Consider the following 20,928-nt stretch of genomic DNA (forward strand, 5'->3'; position numbering starts at 1 on the left):
AAAGATCACTTGAATGCATTAAAGGCACTGGCAGAATTGGATAATAAGAGAACATACAAACTGACAAAAATACCTCCATGGAGTTCTGGAGCCAAGGACAAAAAATAATGCAAGATTGAATCTTGTTTAGTGAGTTTGTTGTATATGTGGGTTTTAAAATAAATATACAATTAAATTATATGACTAATAAAAAGTATACATTAGTATTTAGTATTTAGTGATTGCAATGGTTAGTGTATTTTTTTCAATATTAAAGAAGCATACCTTTCAGTGCTCATACTTTTTCTTTCTCCATCCCTTTAAAGAGAAAAAAAGTTAATTATACTTTCTTGATGTAGAAATATTATCTTTTCAGTAAACTCAGAGTCAACCAATCATGCTCAAATAACTAACAGCAGTCTTTTCTATAAAGTCTGGATATTAACTTTTTCTACAAATCTTGTACATCAAGTTTAAGCAAGTGCAAAAAGGAGAATTAACAGATTAAGTGAAGACATAGATCAGTCATAGATGTCTTCATAAGTAAAAATGTTTAAAAAAACCAACCAAATAAAAATTCCCTCAAAACTCACATCTTAAATCAGAGGAAGCCTGATTTAAAAAGAAAACAAACGACAAATCCTGTGCTATCTCAGCTGTAACTGTGAAGCACAGCTATTAGAATCCCATACATACATCTATATTTGAGTATTTCCTTTATCTGAGGATCTGAGGAAGTAGTTTACTTTCAGTCTAAATGATTGGTCAGCTTAAAGTTGATGTGTTAAAGCTTTTTTTGTTTTGTTTCTTTTCAGTGTTAATTGACTATCCTTTAATAAGTCTTCTGCATGTAAGGAGATCCCTCAGAGTACAGTAATTTCAAGATTATAAGCCACACTGAGTATAAGCCACACTTCCGGGTGTCAGCAACTTTTTGTTCTTTGTCCATATATAAGCCACACCTAATTATAAGCCACATGTTACAATACAGAGTGTGATAAAAGGTATCTATTCTATCACCATCTGTTGAGACCAGGTGGGGGCAGTGATCCTTATCTCAACGGCAGATATTCTGCTAATGGGCCATCCATTGAAACCAGGTGGGGAATTGTTCTTTATCTTTTCACAACCCATCCTTCCTTCAGTGAGGTATCTTCTGCTAATGGCCCATTTAGTCCCACTGTGTGACTGATAAAATTACTTCATTCCATTGGAAGTTGCTCCAGCCAGGGGGAAGAGCCCAACATTTCTTACCAAGATAAAAACAGAGGTTTTGGGACACTAAGGGAGCCCCTTTCTCCACTGGACTCCAGAGGAAAACCGGATTTCTCCACATCACCACTGGAGCCCTGGAGGGAAACTGCACCTTCTGCAGGAGCACTGCTCCAACTGAATCACATCTGTCACTGCAGGAGGACTGCAACCATCATTTAATGGGACTGCTACCAACACCCTGCCTGACGGGGTGTCAGGTTGTACTCTGACTCTGTCAGAGTTTGGAGTTTGTTTCTTTGTAGTACCGTATTTCTATTTTAATTTCCCTAGAAAAGAACTGTTATTCCTAATTCCCATATCTTTGCCTGAAAGCCCCTTGATTTCAAAATTATAATAATTTGAAGGGAGGGGGTTTACATTCTCCATTTCAAAGAGAAGTTCCTGCCTTTCTCAGCAGACACCTGTCCTCCAAACTAAAACAGCAACTTTTTGTTCTTTGTCCATATATAAGCTGCACCTGATTATGAGCCGCAAATTTTAGTCAAAATGGTGCAGCTTATAATTGTGAAATTAGTGTAATTTTATTTTAGATCATTCTTCCGTTTGTAAGTATTGCAAGTAACAAATTTGGTACAGTCAGATTTTTGTAAAAGAAGGTAATCAGATACAATAACTATAAGATGAACTATTTATTGAAGACACAGGTGTTAATATATTAAGTGCTTGCTCCTTCTACACTAAAATCACTGAAATCAAGTTGGTGCTGATTAAAAAAAAAAAAATTCTTAGATATCAAAACCGTTAAAACCCTTTGAAATGCTTCTTTTTTTATTCAAAATGTATTGGCAGATATCGCAGGCTGTAAAACACCAAACTAGGGTGAATAAGAAGAAAGAACACACAATTATTTAAAGGTCTATTTATCCTAATTATCCATGGTCTGTTTATATATTAACAGAAAAAATATTTTGAAAACTGTGTTTTATCTTTTACCAAGTCACCTTCACCACATCAGTCTTACCACATATTTTAAAAATATTTTTTATACTCTGAATAGAAAAAAAAAAGCACAAAAATTTGTGCTAGCACATTACTGTACTTCAAAATGCTAACTACATACATTATTTTGTAGTCAAATGAAAAAAAGGGAAGATTATTGCCAGATAAGTCACAGATATAATACAGAATAGGTCTTTTAGAAGTGCATAAGACTCTGGAACTTAATTAAGTTAATTAATAAGACACTCAATACTTAATTAAGGCTCTTAGTTACACAAAAAGTAAAATGCTATGTTCTGAGTTTTTTAAAGAACATGTTCATCTCCAGGACAGGCTTAGAAATGGCAAATACTGTTGAAAAGGTGTATGCACTACTAAGACTAAATTCTCCCATCCTAGAAAGGAGGCTAAAAGCCATTAAAGTACAGGGAGTCATAAAAGAACATATAGAACATATATATTTAGAAGGATATAATAATCTTCAGTTCCATTCCACCAGATTCACATGTTCATAGTATAAACATATCATCCCAGTAAGAGACACAGAAACTTCCCTGACAATTTACCACCAGAGAAGATTAAATATCTTTGTGATTTTAATTTTAATGCAATAATCATAAACACCAATGAATGTGTATTGTTTTTGAAGAAAAGGGAGTTTACAACTCTACTTAGGACATCTCAGTTACGTTCAGCTATTTTGAGAATTATAAGATTATCCTATCTTGTATACACTTATGTACAACTTCCCTGACAAGACTTTTTGGATTTCATATTTAGACACAGCTGTATAAACTTTTGTTCTTTCATGTCTGACTACTACATCTTAGACATAAGTATAACAATAATAGGCATCAGACATTTAAAAAATATATTAAACAGATATTATTTGCCAATTAAATAATACGTTCAGTATGTAACACAGACAAGGAAACGTTCGTACAAACGTTAACACAGAAGGAAAAACAACCCCATAGCTTACTTTTCCAAATGTGTTGAGCCCAAACCAAGGGAAATATCCAAGAAATTACGCCAAGATACTTCTGAAAAAAGAAGAGAAAGCAGTGCCCTCTGGTGGTAAAGTTCCGAGCAAGTCACAATTCCAAGGGCTTTTAACATCTTCTCTGTTACTTTTCCAATACCTGGCACCTAGAAAAGAGAATGTAACATTAGAGTGGGAAATTTACATTTGTAGATCCCTTACCAAGAACAATTTGAAGCAAACATAACATGCAAGATTGCCTAGAAAACTATGTTTTCAGCAGAAATCTTGCTTCTAAGACATATAAACATTACATGACAGAACAGTAAATGTCATTGCGTCTCCTACCTTTCTAATGGGCAAATCTTTTAGGAAGTCTAGCACTGCTAGTCTCTCAGGAGAAATTCTGAATTGTCCGTTAGGTTTATTACGATCACTGCACATTTTTGCTAACATTGTATTTGGTGCTATTCCTTAAAAAAAACCAACAAAACACATGGTAATTAAAAAAAAAAAGGACAAAGTTCAATTTCATCTATCCAATATTTAAAACCCAAAGACCTTGTCAAAGAGTAAAATAAGTAAAATAATTATGATCATTAATATCCAGATTTGATACAGTTCTGCAAAAAAAATTTGTGACCATCCTGAAAGAACATAAATACATGTAATAGATAAAATATAACTTAAATAAAGTGTACTTCCTATTTTAAGATAGTCAGGGTAACACAGCACTAGTAAGTCAAGAGGGGTTAAATACAAGTCTGTAAAAATAACACCAGTTACATGAGTCAACATTTTTATGACGGTGTTTATGGTAAGAAAGAAAATGCTTCCAGTGGTAGCTACAATGAACTTCTAGTAAGAAGGAGACCTGTCTTCCTTGTATTTCAGCAAAAAGACTTTTTTGACAAAATTTAACAAATTTTATTATTTTGTGTGCTACCATTGGAATGTAGTCATTTACAGATTTATAAATATTTCACAGACATCAGAGGAATTAGGAGGGATGACTTTTTTTCTATCAAAGTAACCATTTTTAACAATTAACTCTGGAATTTGTTTAGCAAAAGAAAAAATAACTTTGTCCTACAGCCCTAGAGGTCTAAATTTTCATTTGCTCACTGATACAACATATTATTCAAGATGGTAGAAATAACTCTATTTGTTACTGATTATCAGTATTTTTTCAGTTACTCTTCTAATTATCTTTTATATTGGGGTTTAAGATCTCTGTGTGCACTTTTCAAAGCTATGCCTGTTTTCTACACACTAACTTACCCTTAAGAAGCTGCTTCATAAAGCTCACCAGTGCCTGATACCTCACTGACTTGGTTCACAAAGCATTTTGGATGGCATCCAAGCTAAGTGTCTAGAGGCATACACTAGTTTTAGTCAATCAAAATAGCTGAGACTTAAAGGTGGTCTGTCTGAAGTCAAGACATGGAACTTGACTGGTAAATATTAAAACGCAATTAAAGAGTCCATTAATTTAAGCATGTATTTTCTTCTCTAGGACTAACATTTTAATTAATTTTTATACTGTTTTAAGCAAGGAACGGTGTGAAGTTAGAAACATGTAACAGCACAGATCTGCTACTCAAACTAAAAGCAGTTTAGAAATCAGTGACAGATTTCACTATGACCCACAGTCTGACAAAAACAATTCACATGATGCACTAGAACAACCACCTATGCTAAGATTAGATCAAGTGTACTGGCCATCCTTCCTTACTGCTTACTCTTATTTCAAGCAGAAAGAAGCAAAAAGATGATGTAACTGTTTCAATGATTACAAAAAGAATAAAAAAGAAAAGAGTCATAACATCTCTTGAAATAATTAGAAGTCATATTCTTTGCACATCTTCGAAAGACAGTGTATTTTTTTGTAGCAGAAGGCAGCTGTGGCAAGGCTAAATTCTTAATGCCCTCTGAGATGGAAGTAGAAGACAATATGGAAATACAAAGATTAATTATTATTCATATGTCTGATTACCTGCACTAGCAGTCAGTTGAGTTTTCTGCTCAATCCTAAAGCGAATTTCTTTCACAACTTCCTCTGCAGAAGTTCCAAAGACAACTGAGTTTTCCACTGATAAACCTCTTTGTTCAAGGTTGTCATCCATCCGAGATGTGTCATCTTCAAACAGTACTGGTGAAGAACAGACTTCATCTTTGTTAAATTTGGCAGACATATTCACACCATCTTTATCTACGTTAGACAGAAACACAAACAATTAATACATCCATACAGACTGATTTTCTTCTTCAGTGGCTTTGGCATTCATAAGCAGTTTTATTTCTTTCTACTTTTGTTAGAAAAAGAAATTGCATTGTTTTTGTCTGAAGACTGGAGAGATGCAACTGCTTTGTTTTTGCTATGATTTGAGCTTGGCTGAGATTGGAGCAATAGGCCAGTAGGCTGGACATAACTTCCAGAAAAGTAAAAGGTGAATGGTCTGTTGCTGTAGCAAAAACACATTTTTGTTTTACACCAGATTGAAGGCCATAAGCCCTCTTCCACAGATTTTTTTCAATATTCTCCAGATAAAATTAGGGTTATGGAATATCTAGTTCTAGAATGATCAGCCTGGTGAGTTTCTCATTTTCAATTGCAGTCATAGTAGAATAGGTAATGTCAGCAACCCTTTGTCTGACTCTACAAACATTACTATTACAGTTTCCCATTTTGAGCACTTGTTTGTGTTTCAGAAGAACAAAGGTATCAGGCAAATGTGATGAAGCACATGACTAAGTATCAGTGATACTGATTTTGTAAAGACTATGCCAGTTTGCTTCTTTCTATTTTATTAATGCTTTTCTATAGTAGTGTACACTTTATTATCCTCTTAATGACTGTTAGAAATTTTGAATACAGAGAGTATAAACATTCCAGTTTGTGCATCATTCAACCATTTGTATGACTACTTCTTTTCTATTATTCCCAAGTGGATATACAATTGTGGACGTGGTTCCAACTCCATCTTCCAGAGCAAAGTTAAATACAGTAATATCCTGAATATTACTAAAATCCTGCAGTGCTCCTGCTACTTATTTCCAAAATTATCAAGCTAAATTTTAATGCAGAACTAAACCACACCATTTGTTTTAGAAAACCTAGCACCACTTGTAAAACCTTTTACTCACATTAAAAGAAACATATCCTCCAGGTCCAAATCATTAACAGTGTACATTTTATTCACAAGTGAGCAGTAGAGAAAGTTAACTTGTACACTAACAACATGGGAGAAATATATGGGAAGACTTAAGTACCCACACTTTTAGTGGGTCCAGCTTATCTGAAGCTTATAAGCACGACTGGCAACTCCTGCTTCCAGCCCCATGTAACGTGCTCAGTGCGTCTTACCCCAATTCACAAGGCAAGCAGTCATTCTCTGCTTCCGTGTTCACTCAGATCCTTGCCCGCCTGCATGTCCCAACACCAGCCAGCCCAGGGCTGTGGATGGCCCTGCTACAACACTGGGAATCTGCAGCCCCACAGCAATGTCTGCCTGCAGCTCCACAGCAAGGTCTGCCCGCAGCCCCACAGCAGGGTCTGCCCGCAGCCCCACAGCAGTGTCTGCCCGCAGCCCCACAGCAGGGTCTGCAGCCCCACAGCAGGGTCTGCCTGCAGCCCCACAGCAAGGTCTGCCTGCAGCCCCACAGCAGTGTCTGCCTGCAGCCCCACAGCAGGGTCTGCCCGCAGCCCCACAGCAGTGTCTGCCCGCAGCCCCACAGCAGTGTCTGCCCGCAGCCCCACAGCAGTGTCTGCCTGCAGCTCCACAGCAAGGTCTGCCTGCAGCCCCACAGCAAGGTCTGCCTGCAGCCCCACAGCAGTGTCTGCCTGCAGCCCCACAGCAGGGTCTGCCTGCAGCCCCACAGCAGGGTCTGCCTGCAGCCCCACAGCAGGGTCTCTAAATCTGGGATGGGTCCTGAGGAGGAACTTGAACCAGAGCTGTCAATGATCAGTGAGACCTGGGACATCCCAATGGCCAGGGACACCTCTGCCTTCATCTGCTTCCTCTGAAGATTGTGGGATTGACTCATGTTCCATGATTTTTGAGTGTAGATTATGATGTTTATACTGATACAGCAAACTGTGTGCTGGACCCAAAGTCCAGGCTGTATTGTATTATAAATTCTTTATATTGCTACTTATTGATTATACTGCACTGTTTCGGCGTGTAGAAGTTCTGTGCCATTCAAATTATAAATTCTGTACTATTGTAATAATTAAATCCTACTAAGGGAATAAAGCTTAAATTAAAGTGCCTTAATTCAACTTAGGATAGTTCTGCCTATGATTCCTAAAAAAACCCACTCTGTCTCAGTGACAGATGACCTCACAAAACGCGAGTAATTTGCTCACCTCCTCCTGTAGTGCTTTCTGTATTAAAAAAGAACCTTCTCCTATCTTCAGGCCAGTTCAGCCTTTCCTCCAAGTGCTCTGTTATGTTCAGGTAGGCTTCATCTAGGCCCATAGGCATAAAATTGGGATCATATTCTGCCAGTATTTCTCTAACCTTGATAAACACGGAGTGAAAATTTAAAGCCTTGTTACTGTAAGAGCAAATCTCAACACAAATTAGAACATGAACAAATGTACTCTGAAACTTCCAGAAGATCAATAAATATTATAGATACTGACACTACAAATTATTTCTTGATATTGTAAAATTACAGTAATGCTTCTCCAAGTAACCAGATATTAATAGTAAGCAAGAACTAAACAGATTTTGAGCAATGTATTTTACAAAGGCTAAGATAAGTGTATAAGAACTTCACAGCTACTAGGTTCACTGACACTACAGTAACCATCTGAATAAAACTCTGGGGTACCTGGAAACTCAGAAAAGCGGATAAACTGATGCCATTTTCTGTGCTTAGTGTGTAAATATACAAAATATATCACATACGCAAAGGTTTAAAAAAAACCAGCAAACAAAATCCTAAGTTTTAAATTACATTAAACTGAAGTTATGGAAAATATTTTAGAGCAGTGGTTAATGCCACAGGCAAAACCTTGTTGGGAAATCTTTAGTGATAAGTCCATCTTTCTAGAAAGAATCATAATACATTAAATTGTCAAAATAAAAGCTCTACCTTCTCTCCTCTCTCTTTTTATTTTTTTAACCTGGAGGAAAATCTGACTGCATCATGTTTTTTCCTACCAATTTGAGTCAAGTTCTTAGGTACTACAACATTTGTCCGTATGCACTTCATCATTCTGAAACTGAATAAAGATAGGATTCACTACTGAACTTTAAAAGACAAAATTCAATAAATTTAAATATTTTCAATCCAAATCCCAAGAGAAAAACATAATTAAAAATCCAGACCAAGCCAAATCTCTAACAATTTAACACTTTACCCTATTGAACAACAAATGAAATACACATTGTTAAATATGCATCATGGAATCCAAAATCCTGAAATTCAAACCCATGCTGAAATATGGCACATTTATATATGCCTTTTTTTCAGAAGTGAAAAAAAAAAATCAAATCTTACTTTATATTTGTGAAGGGACTGATGCTTCACAAAAATAAAGCAAGTTTGACATAATTTCATTAAAGTCAGGAGACTTGTGTCATGCACTAGTTTGGTTTAAAATGTACAAAACACCACTTCTCCTTTTTTTTTAAATAGGTTTTTATGTATCATAACTATTCTGGAACTAAGTAAAACTACTTCATTTAAAGCAAAATATTATTTCTTTTTTCTCCCTATTTCTTTTGCTCTATCAAATCCCTTTAAAAAAAATCTGCATTTATAAGTCAGTAACGTTCTGTTTTTCTCTCCTGTAATTAGTATTCAAGAGTATGATTACGCATTGCACGAAATTATCATCTCCATGTTTCTTATGTACTTGCAACTTCCTAGCAATTAGATTATGTTCCATGATTTTGAATTTTAAGAATAATAAAACTCAAGAGATTTTCAAAACTTCTATCAGCATCAATACTAACTTCAACAGAATTGCCAGATTGGGTAAGTGCAAGGTTTTTTCATCTCCCTGCCCAAAAGCACCAATATTTGGTAGACTTATGTTTAAAGATGCGTTACTGAAGAACTAAATATTTAGCTTATCACTTTTCATACTATCTAGAACTGACGTTATTGACACAGTCTAAAAATAAGTACACTCACTTTTGCTTAGAGACCACTTTCAGACTTACCTCTTTACTCACTCTGCCGTATTTTTCAAAGTTTAGTGGTACTATGGTTAGATGGGGACACAGCCTTTTAGCAATAAATCCAGGCATGGCTGCACGCACGCCGAATCTCCTAGCATGGTAATTTGAGGTGGACTCAAGAGAGATTAAGTAAGTTTAGTGCTCAATAATCAAACTTTTCTTTAAGTTTAGTATTACATAATAAATTTCTAATTTAGCTCCATACAGAAAAGACTGACAAAGCTAAGAATTTATATGCATTTTCATTCCCCCTCCTCCTGCCTTTCAACCTGCTTACATGCTTTAAGTTTTCATTAATACACTTTTTACTGAAAAAATCCAGCGTACATGGTCAAGTCTAAGAACTGTTTCCGTTATTATTTTTGCATTTTCCATATTTCATATAAAAGTGTCATTATATTTATGCTATTATGTATATTTACGCTATTATTTTATGGGTTATTAGGCTTAAGATTCATGCAACTGATTTCTGTATTAGTTTAACATTCATCCTTACCAACATACTCATTGATCCCACTGCTATAGGTTTTTCCTTTAGCTCTGGATTGTCTCTCATTTCCACAGCTGCATAGAAGGCATCCATGTCAATGTGTACAATTGTACTGCTAAGGTTACGGTTCTGTTCCAGTTCCATCACAAGTTTGTCCACCTGAAACCAATAATTTAAATACTAATAACCTGGAAGAAGTGCATCAGTATAGATGATCCTAAAACCCAGATGCATCTTGCATATAGTTAACGAAACAAACCTCGCTCATTCAATTTCTACCAAACCAGCACCAACAAGAAAACTCCAACAAAGCTTTGGAGGAAACTTGGTCTCAGAGAGAATGCTGCTGCAGCAATTGCTACAAAAGAACACACCAAAAACCAATGGAAAAAAAACACAGCTGTTGTGGTTTAGTCCCAGCTGGCAACTAAGGTCCTGCAACCACTTACTCATTCCCTCATGGAGGGAGAGTCAGAAGAATAAAAGTGAGAAAACTCATGGGTCGAAATAAAGACAATTTCTCATAGAAAGCAAAAGCTGTGCATGCAAGCAAATCAAAATAAGGAATTTGTTCACTGCTTCCCTTGGGCAGGTGGTGTTCAGCCATCTCCAGGAAAAACACCTTAATCATACATAGGAGTTACTTGGGCAGACAAATGCCATAGCTGCAAAAGTCCATCCTTCATTCATTTATACCCCACTTTGTAGGCTGAGTATGATGCTATATGGTCTGGAATATCCCTGTGGTCAGCTGGGGTCAGCTGTCCTGTCTGTGTCGCCTCCCAGCCCTTGTGCACCCCCTGCCTCCTCATTGGTGAGGTGGTGAGAGGAGTAGAAAAGACCTTGGCTCTATGCAAGTGTTGCTTGGCAACAGCTAAGCATCTCTTCATTATCAACACTGCCCCATGCCAGCTGCTGTGAAGAAAATTAACTCTATCCCAGCCAAAACCAGCAGAAAACCCCACCCACCAAAAAATAAAATTCCACATAACATGACAAAAAAAGATGTATCTGATTCAGACAGAAACTTTGTATTTGTAGGACCTTTGAGTATGAAGCTTTATTTAAGCACTTAGCTTTAGAAATACAAGCTGTTTAAAAAAAACCTGAAACCACACTATTAAAGAATTTCCAATATTCCTAAACAAAGCTATTACACTTCAAAAAATTGGCCTAGAATGGTGAAGAGAAGATCAGCAACTCACAGGACACATCCATCTATTTTGTTCAATTACCACAAAGTAAGCGACTATCAGTCCCTCAATAAAAGTCCTCAACTGTAACTTTTGTTACAGGAACCCATACCATATAAGGCTATGCTGGGAAAACTTCAAGTTACTTACAGAATAGCCTATACACAAAGTGTGTTTCACTCCAAATGTTAAAGATGTATGTCTACTAGTGGACTGTGAGCAGTACTGCTTCATCAACTCCATCATGTTTTGAGGCAGAGGCCAAGCACGTTAATTGCTCTATGAAGTACTTTGTGCTTAATTTGCTTGTGTTTTTACCAAAAGTCATACAGATGATGTACTAATTCCTGAAATACTGTTGACCTATGAATGAGGTATGAGTTGTGCTGTCATAAAAATATGTAAGTGAAATATTTGACATGGGATTTTTTATGGCCTGCTGATTTATGATGACTATATTGGCAGAGCATCATACATCATTCTAGAAGTAAGAGAAAATACAGGAAAAAAATGGAAAGAATGTGCTATCAAAGTAAGATTTCCTAACTACACTGATGACAATGGTAACCTCAATCTACACAACAAAAGGCTGTCCCAATAGGCATAAAAAAGCAAGAAAATGAATTAATAAAACGCAACCAAAGCTGTACTTCACTTGCAAGCACAAGGATAGGCACTCTTGTGACATCAGGGTACCAGTACAGAAATGTCTCTGGACTGACTATAATACATTTATGGTCCTGGAGAGGAATGTTTACATGCAGTTTGCATGGTTCTTTTCTTGTTTATTTCCCTCAACAGTACTCTTAATAAAAAAACCACAAAAACCTTATCCACAAGAACCATCTTTGAGCTCAAAGCACTTGAACCTAGGTAAGTGAGTTATGAATGTTCCATTTAACTGCTGATTAATGATAGTCTTTGGTTTTTTTCCAAGTTGCTTCGAAGAATGAAATGCTAGACCAGAGCCTTAAACTAGGCTACTCAACACCAAAGAGCACAGTATGTTCCCTGAGACTGAGAAAACTAGTTCAGACAAATTAAAAGTACAAGGGGAAGCCATTCAAAGAAACAAACAAAAAAGTGGGATATTTACATTATTTCCATTATATTACTAATTCAAAAGGATTCATATCACACTTTAATCATCAAAAGTGTCCTTATTTTGGATTTACAGATAATTTTTAGGTTGCTCTCAAATTCAAATTGTTTAATTAATACTATCAATTACTCCTCTAGTAGTATAACTTCTGTATTTCAATTTATCACATTTATAACAAACTTCTGTTTTACCTTTTTTCCCTAAATATATTGCTAACATCATATTTTACTGATCAGCTAACAAACACATCTAAACAATGAAGCAAAATTACATTAAACTAACAAGAAATACAGGAAGATTATTCTTCAGCAAAAGCAACTATACAAGTAATATGCCAAAACAAAACACAATCAGATCTATTCAGAGAATTCTTCAGCACCTACAAAATCTCTCACTAAAATTTGCGAAGTAATTCCTTACACGCAAGCCAAACTGACAATTTTTAAAAGCTGCTTTCAATTAACCTTTGTAAAATAGAGATACTTTTATATATATATTTCTAAGCTAGATTTAAAAAAACACTACACAAAACAACTAAAAAGTACAAATTGCAATTAGGAGTTTAATTTTCCTGACATCAACTTCTAGACAATTTGAAGAGTAATTTCTCCTTTTTTCTTATCCCACAGTAGAATATGTTAGTTTTCAAAACAAGACAGAAAAGTCAATAAAAGCAAGACAATGGTAACTATTTACAGAATAAACATCCAAAATAAACCAAACATGGATGAAAGAGACCAGCAAACATCAGTACAGCATTTTCCAAATCTGGTAGCAGCTGCATGTTTTTTAATGTGTTACTAATTACTGCTGAATCTCAATGAGTTGCACACATTCTAATAGAAAAAAACCCCAATATTATGTAGCAGATTCTACATTCTATTTATATTACTGTTTTCACCTTGTAACCAGGATTTTGTCCGAAAGTCCAGTAACTGGAGACATTTTTGTTTGGTTTTACCTTACAGGACTTAAATCAACCGCCAGCTTAGGAAACCTAACCACACTACAAACAAGGCTTCATCTACAGATGAGAACATGCACAGTTCTTGGAGGTAGATACACAGATATCTTTCTAACTCCAGAATACTTCCCACTTAAAATTTTAGGAGAATAGGTTCTCTTATCAGAAAGTAGTACTAAAAGGAAGAGTTAAAAACTCAGTAGATAAGAACAACAGAGAAGATGATAATAAGAACTGACTATATCCACAACTGAATGGAGATGACTGAACAATACAGAGCAATTATTAAGAAAACCAGGCAAGAAAAGACTTCCAAAGCAAAAGGTGGAGGCCTAGGGAGATGTACTTGGCAGGTAAGAAACAGGAAAAGGGCAAGGTATTTAGAGTATCAGATAGAGAGATGATTGGCTTCAACTCCACAAATTTCAGCACTGAGGACAACAGTAAATACTGAATAATTTCCCTCTTAGTGAACACAGTCCGCTATGCACACTGAATAAAATAGCAGTCCTGTCAAGGAAAACTATCAAGGAATCATTCAAAGACTGAATCATAACACAAATTAAAATGGAAAGGAATTCAGCTCCTACAAACAATTTTAATTCTTTTGCGCCTAGTAATGTTTGGTGTGCAACCTTTCTTTTAACATTTCATACACTGTAATACTTTGGAGACTATTATCTACCATCAGCATTTGAAAAGAAAAATAGCCTTTAAAACTGCCTAGTTCAGGAAATTTGCATTTCTTGTGACTGCTAGTCATGATGATTTTTCATTAATTAGCTTTAGAAAGGCATCAATTATATCCAGAATTATCTTTCTCATTCCACTGCAGGCCACTAAACACAAATACATGTAGATTCTAAACCCAATAGTGATATGATACTTATTAGCAAAGTATTTTATAAACCTTTATATAAATCATAATGACCACTTTAAACTCACCAAACTTGGAAAAATACAAATTTATTTGTTTCATTCTACTCATTTAAAGAACTCATTCAAAATCATTTTATAAACTACTCTTCTAGCAAGTTTATATTAAGATGACACCATCAAAATATTGTGCACTTTTCCTTGTATGTCTAACATCAAGTGGTAGTTTAACATAGTGCCTATCGGCAGAATAAATACAATAAATTAAAACACACCAAAATGTTAATGATCCAGCATTTACCCCAATAAGTCTTTAGAAGATTAGTACCTGCAGTTGAGCTTTCAAGAGCTGCTGTGCTGTAATTTTCTCTTTTAGTTGCATCATTTTTTCAATTCGTTGGTTAACTTGTTGATCTTTCTTAAGTTCATTTTCATAAAATTTAGAACCCTGAAAGAAAAAAATCACAAAACCATTATGTTTTTCTTTTTGTCTTTATTTTATCTTTAAGCAACTACATTTGATCCTTAAATACAGAAAACATAAAACACAGAGATGGTTTCTAACGCATGTTTTGGATTTTCATATAAAAATACACAAAAAAAGACCACTGGTTCTTTACATCTCTCTCTTCAAACAACATACATATATTTCACCTGCACAAAGGAGTTTAAGGAATTATTTAGATAACTTTGTATTTTTATTTAGCCTAATACTTAACAACAAAAATCTTAAAAAAGTAGATAAAAGTCAAGCTTTCTTTGCAACACCTCCAAGGTATGAAGTACAAAACTCTGATAAAAAATCATTTAAGCATTTTTTTCAGACTTCCACACAGCTTAATATATGTGGACATATATAACAATATTGTATAAGTCAAATTCACTTGTAATGTTGAGTATTTTGTTGGCCATTTAATCTTGAAAGGTACTGCAGAATCAGCAGCTATTTGGAAGAGAATGATGAAAATCAAATGAGTATAAAAAAGCCCTGTTGCTCTCAAGTATGTAATTGCTCCTTCAAAAAAAGGCATGAATATAAGGGGATGTTAATAAAAAGACAACAATCATGAAGATGTAATAAAAAGACAATAATCCTGTACAGAATGTATCATGACTTTCCCTCCTGACTTATAACAAAGAAAAGAGGGTAAACAATGAAATAAAAAAGATTAAAACTCAAAACTAGGAAATAAAATATTTTTCTTGCAACACGTCTTACCTTACAAGTGAAATAATATTTGCAAGTAAAGGCTTTTGCTTAACTACTTTGTAAAATCTACAAAAATGAACACACCTTTAGGTCAAAGTGTCTGACTACTAAACTGTCACTGATACCAAGAATACAGCCGTAGTCAAGTCAGATTCAGGCATTTATATAAAAAGCAAAAATATCTACTTTTATAATAACCACAAAAAAGATGATGGCAGGGCTGTAATATGTCATGTTCCATTATAATAAATACCTAATTAGAAAAAAATGTGGGTTTTCTTTGAATATCAGATATGCCTTTCATCTTTTCTCCCCTATGCCATCAAATATGATTTGCTGAGTCTCATTGAAAGAAATTATTATGAAAATGTAGGTGTGGAAAGCAAACCAATACTTGAGATTACTAGTAAATTTTTAATTTTTTTCCCATCTCTTGCAACATTTCACAGTTAAAATGCCATAAACCTTCTTGCAATACAGCTGTGGGCAGTGTTTGTAGGTGTCATTTTAGAGATTATAGAAAAGCTTAAGGAAAAGAATCAATTACTCTTTTCAGATTTCTTGATGTGTATCTGGCAATTATAAACTCATATGCTTTTTCGACAGAAATATATTCTACTACTTAGATGCCTATATGTCAGTTTTGAAAGCTTATTTTACAGTTCATTCTATTTCATACCAGGAAATGAAACAGTAATTGCTATAATGCAATAATTTATGTAAATATCATTATCTGGAATATGTCTGACAAAGCACTGTTTTTAAGAAAGAAAATACACCAATACCAATATGTAGAAGAAAATAGGTACAAGAAACAACTTAGCAATAACAAGCTTGATAACATATAAAAGTATCACCGATGTGAAACTGCAAGAAAAAAAAAGGAAAAAGCTTGCTATATAAGAACACTTTGCAGCACGTTTTCTCTCTCTCCTCCTTTCTCCCTCTGCCCCACACCTGCAGATCACTACAGATCAATAGTGGTCAACACAGAATGCATGAGGAAAACATCAAAATATATAATCTCAGGTCATGGTGACACCAAATAAAATACATACTTGTGCAAGGAAAAGTAAAAAAACACTGAGTTTCTCAGATAAAGTGTTACCCCTATATTGTTCTACCGAAACTCTCCAATAACCACTAGGATAGCAAATATTTCAATGGTCTGTAGACCTCTGAGGGTGTCTGTGGATCTTTAGTACAAAGCTGCACACTACTGGCCATCTCTCTTTAATACTTAAAGAAGACAGTCACAAAGACAGGCAGTAAAACCTTGATTCTAGAAAAACTTGATTACATCAAATTCATCAGTTACACGAAGGTGACCAAAAGAAGTAAATCTGCATGACTGATTAATGATGAGGTGGACAAAAGGAATGGAAAGAGGGAGAAAATGAGGAAACTGCAGCCTTCACAATTATCTCTGGAAAATGCTGTAGTATTTATGTGCTGCTTTGGACAAAAATGTCCTTAGGGATGAATCCAACAATACTGTAAAGTAGGCTAAACTACGGCCCCTCCCCTTCCTCCCCACATATAAATTTCTTCTAAAAAGATGCCATCCATATACGCATGTGAGGGATAGGGAGGAAGAGGGCCTTACAATACCGGACCACAAATAAACCATTGGGAAAAAAGTAATCAAAACAACCTTGGTAGCTTCCATGATGATTCTATTGATTTTCTCCTTATCCAAACCCTCCATTCCAGCTTTGTTATCATTAAGGCCCATTCTAAGTAGAACTCCATCATTGGAAGAGCTTTTAGCAACTCTTTTCACGTTGTCCATTGTACTTATTGAAAACAAGTATGTGTTTTATGACTTAACACCTGGAAAAGAAAAAAGTAATCAAATATTCATGTTCCAACTGAACAATAACAATAATTAGACTTTGGAATTAATTTGTTTTATTTATTGAATAAGTATTTTATACTTATTTAGAAAACAACATACATATTACAAATACAAAGACTTGTATTCCTGCAAAGTGGCTGACCTACCACACACCACATTAAACTAACTGTAACTCTATCAGTGTTTGGAAACTGTAAGATCTATTTTCTTATTAAATTAAAACCATTTTCCTTTAAAACCTCCCTCGCAGAAATAATTGAACACAAACAAACCTCAGGTAAAGGCCAGTACCTTACATGTGAACATGACATTTGTGCCTGTACATTATTCTGTCAGATTAAATATTACTGCCTTAAACACAAAATACTGCTCGTTATTACATTAAAAGAAAAAAAAAATGTAATATTTAAATTGAAGAAAACCATTGCTCATTTGGTCATCATCCCTGCTGAGACAATCTGTAGAATCCTTTCCAGTAATTTCTAGCTTGAATTCAGAACCTTTTGTTTGTGTCAAAACTCATATTTTTTTTAAAAAAGATGGTTTCAATTAAAAGTTTTGATTAAAACTCTAATTCAGGGTATACTTAATGCACCATTAATGTGTTGAACCACGGTATCTAAGTAGCGGCACTTACTAAGCCCTTAATACTCAACTACAGCCATCGGCAATTTCTTTTACACACAGATACTTCGGCTATGTGAACTGCTGACATCTTCTCATGTTCTCTATGAAAGTAAGTTGCTGAATCCTCAATTGGCTCTAATTATAGAGTAAACTGTTTAGTTATTAAACTGATCTTAAAAAAATAAAGAAAGCAAATTTCACTTTCTGTAGCAGGAACTCGTGGTCTTATTTTTGCCAGATTCAAACAAGCAGACGCACAAAATAGTTTGAGTTGGAAGGGACCTTTTAAAGGTCACCAAGTCCAACCTTCTGCAACGAGCAGGGACATTTTCAACTACATCAGGTTATTCAGAGCGCTATCCAACTTGCCATTAGATGTTTCCAGCAATGGGGCATCCACTACTTCTCTGGGCAACCTGTTCCAGTGTTCTACCACCCTCACCGTAAAAAAACCAGCCAATCTACACCAATCCTCCTCAGTTTAAAACCATATTGCAACAGGCCCTGCTAAAAAGTCCAAGTGTGATAATGACATAAATTATTTAACATTTATTAATTACTGAAAAAGCATACAGAAACAATTTCTTTCTATCCCAAGACACTGACTCATAAACCAGTTTTACTGTCACGCAGAATGGACATGCACTCCTCAACTGCTCCCTGTGACAGGAATCCTTCTTATTCGGAGAAGCCCCACCCTTTTAGGTAAATACACCAGCCTTCTTCTTCACAAAATACACATATCTAATAGTGTGTAATCTTTCCTTTAAATGCCACTTTCCCATCCAGGACTTCAGTGGCCTCATTCACAACCAAACACAAGAAGGTCATTAAGTATTTTTGCATTTAGAGGTGAATTTTTGTTACCAAAGAACCATGTGAACAACTTTTAAAAATTAATGATGGCAATGTTCATATTTTCCTAAAGTTCTTCTACTGAAACATACTAGCCAACTGAAGTAAAGAAATTAAAGAAAGCCATGTTTACAAAAAAAAGTCCATCAAAAATATCCAAATTTTAATCACATGCTATTAGTCCACATTATTATTTACGGTGTCTGCTGAAAAATGCAAGATGAGTTACATAATGCTGTGTTTATATACAGAGTTGTATTACAAAGAACATAAGTTGATATAGAGATCAGAACTCTTAATCCTTTAGGAGCCCTTGAGCTTCTGGGAAAAGGAGTGGCTTCAAACTTCTTACGTGTATTTGTCAAATAAAAGACTACAACGCTGAACATCTTCATAAATTTTTCAACTACAGTAAGACAATCTCTTAAAGTTAACATACACATTTATCAGAATAGGTTTGCTAGACTTCAGTCAGAAGAAAAAGTACTGTATCCCAAACATCATTCCAAATTGCACCTCATGCTCATGAACACCCCTGTATGCATTAGCTCCCAGTAATTCCATTTTTAGCTTCCCAGTTATTCCATGGCAATCTCTGGTACATAACAGGCAACATTTCCAAGGAATACTTTTATCGAAGTAAATATCCCTCCACTATTCTCCCTGCTTCTTTTATCACTCATTGCCTTCAAGAAACAGGAATGAACACAAGTTTGCTTCCACTTCTTATTCTGGTATTTTCAAAATGTTTTCAACTGTTCCTTATTCCTGAAAGTGTCTCTCTCCCTAGCATGTACTAATCTTTCCCCTTCCTCATTCAGAGCACTCTTAAAGGCTCAGCTTATAGCAGAGGCTTAAAAAACTAATTTATGTTAGTCAAAAGAAAATCTTCTCTATCTCATTGTTATGTATCTAACAACAAAAAATATCATGATAATCAAAATAATGGAAAAAATAATAGCCTTTATAAAGTCTCATAAATGGTGATCACCCAGTGTATTTTATCTTTTGAGCTTTTTGTGTAGAACAAAGTATATTGCCAGTCTCAGATGAGAAAAGGTATAAATATCTTAGCAGAAATTAAGAATTTATCTGAGGACACCAGAGCTTACAGGTGTACAGAAGGGAAAACATGAATAACAGGTGATACAATTTCCTGTTGCTTAGTATGAAGAGAACCCGAACATTATCTTGGTTTCAAATGAACAGGTCTGAAAAAAAATCCATAAAATATTTAACATATTGAAATTAATCACAATAGCTACAATAAGACAACTGATATAGTACCCCCAGATAGCACCAGTGCTCATTTGCCATAAGCGAAAATTAAAATATTTCAATGTAACAGAGAAGCTGCAGAGTTTTAAACTGTGCAAAATGCAAACAAAATGTCAATGTAGAAATACAGCAACTGCTTCAATCAGACTAGGGGAAAAAAATGAACTTGTGGTCACAATTGTTTTGCTAAAAAAATTTCAAAAAAGTGGATAAGGGACTAGAATCTAATGGAACAGTCCACACAGAGTAACATATTTTTGGCATACTGCTACCTCAAGAAGCTGTTGCGAGACCGAGCCGCTTTCTCTAATACAAAACATGACATCTCTCTCAGTATCATACTGAGAAAGTCGGGTGTGAAACAAGATGAAGGCAGTCTACAATAATATACTACTCTACTATTGCTGTAATTGGTGAATGAGGGGAAGCAGGAAAATCATATGTAAGTGGAAGGAGATAACTTTCCAATTGCTAGGGAAAGTCTTCTAAAGACTTTGGCAGTGAATGTCAACAGTTAATGTAAAACAAACCAACAAACAAAAATGTTGAAAAGAAATACCATTACTGTGTAGAACATTACATGAGTAAGTTGGGATGCCTATAGGTGGGAAAAGGCCACTAATTAAACCAAATCAACTCTTCTAACACTGATCAAGCTCTTCTAGAATCAGGCACAGAAACTAAACTGAACTAGTAATAGAGTTATATAGTATTTGAAAGTCAAGAGATTGAAACAGCAATAAAATTAGAGAAACAATTTAATTTCATGTGCCCCTACCTTCACTCAAATTTAGCATTTTTTTAACAGTTTATTGAACCAACCTAAAGGCAATGGCTTGTATTTGATACTGTACCACTCCTCCAATTTGTCCTCATAAAAAATCTTCCAATTCCAGTAACAGAAATTCTGTATATTGTGTGAAAAGTTAAATAACTTTATATTACAATTTCTATGCAATAAAATAATGCAAAAGATACAAACTGTTTCTAAGAATATTCAGTACAGTGAGTGTAGTGTTATTATTTACATTATTGACATTTGCAAAGTATGTTAACAGTTCATCTTTTGTTGACCATGTTAAGAACATGCGAAGAACTATTAA

The 20,928-nt window shown here is 34.9% G+C and overlaps 1 protein-coding gene across 6 annotated transcripts in view; it reads right to left on the reverse strand.

The window, feature by feature from the left end:
- POLK (DNA polymerase kappa) overlaps nucleotides 1–20,928 on the reverse strand; it is a 36,052-nt gene that overhangs the window by 8,230 nt on the left and 6,894 nt on the right. For 4 of the 6 annotated variants that reach the window (XM_033085200.1, XM_033085197.1, XM_033085198.1 and 1 more), the window contains exons 2-10: nucleotides 16,862–17,040; nucleotides 14,326–14,445; nucleotides 9,869–10,021; nucleotides 9,355–9,486; nucleotides 7,545–7,698; nucleotides 5,172–5,387; nucleotides 3,524–3,648; nucleotides 3,176–3,342; nucleotides 265–297 (exon numbers count right to left, since the gene is read on the reverse strand). In XM_033085200.1, coding sequence (XP_032941091.1) covers nucleotides 265–297; nucleotides 3,176–3,342; nucleotides 3,524–3,648; nucleotides 5,172–5,387; nucleotides 7,545–7,698; nucleotides 9,355–9,486; nucleotides 9,869–10,021; nucleotides 14,326–14,445; nucleotides 16,862–16,999 — 1,238 coding nt within the window. In that variant the 5' untranslated portion in view covers nucleotides 17,000–17,040. The remainder of the gene's footprint in view (nucleotides 1–264; nucleotides 298–3,175; nucleotides 3,343–3,523; nucleotides 3,649–5,171; nucleotides 5,388–7,544; nucleotides 7,699–9,354; nucleotides 9,487–9,868; nucleotides 10,022–14,325; nucleotides 14,446–16,861; nucleotides 17,041–20,928) is intronic. The other 2 variants (XM_033085201.1, XM_033085202.1) reach the window with 1 other exon arrangement.

The sequence above is a fragment of the Catharus ustulatus genome, chromosome Z (assembly GCF_009819885.2).
Source record: "Catharus ustulatus isolate bCatUst1 chromosome Z, bCatUst1.pri.v2, whole genome shotgun sequence".
Taxonomy (NCBI): domain Eukaryota; kingdom Metazoa; phylum Chordata; class Aves; order Passeriformes; family Turdidae; genus Catharus; species Catharus ustulatus.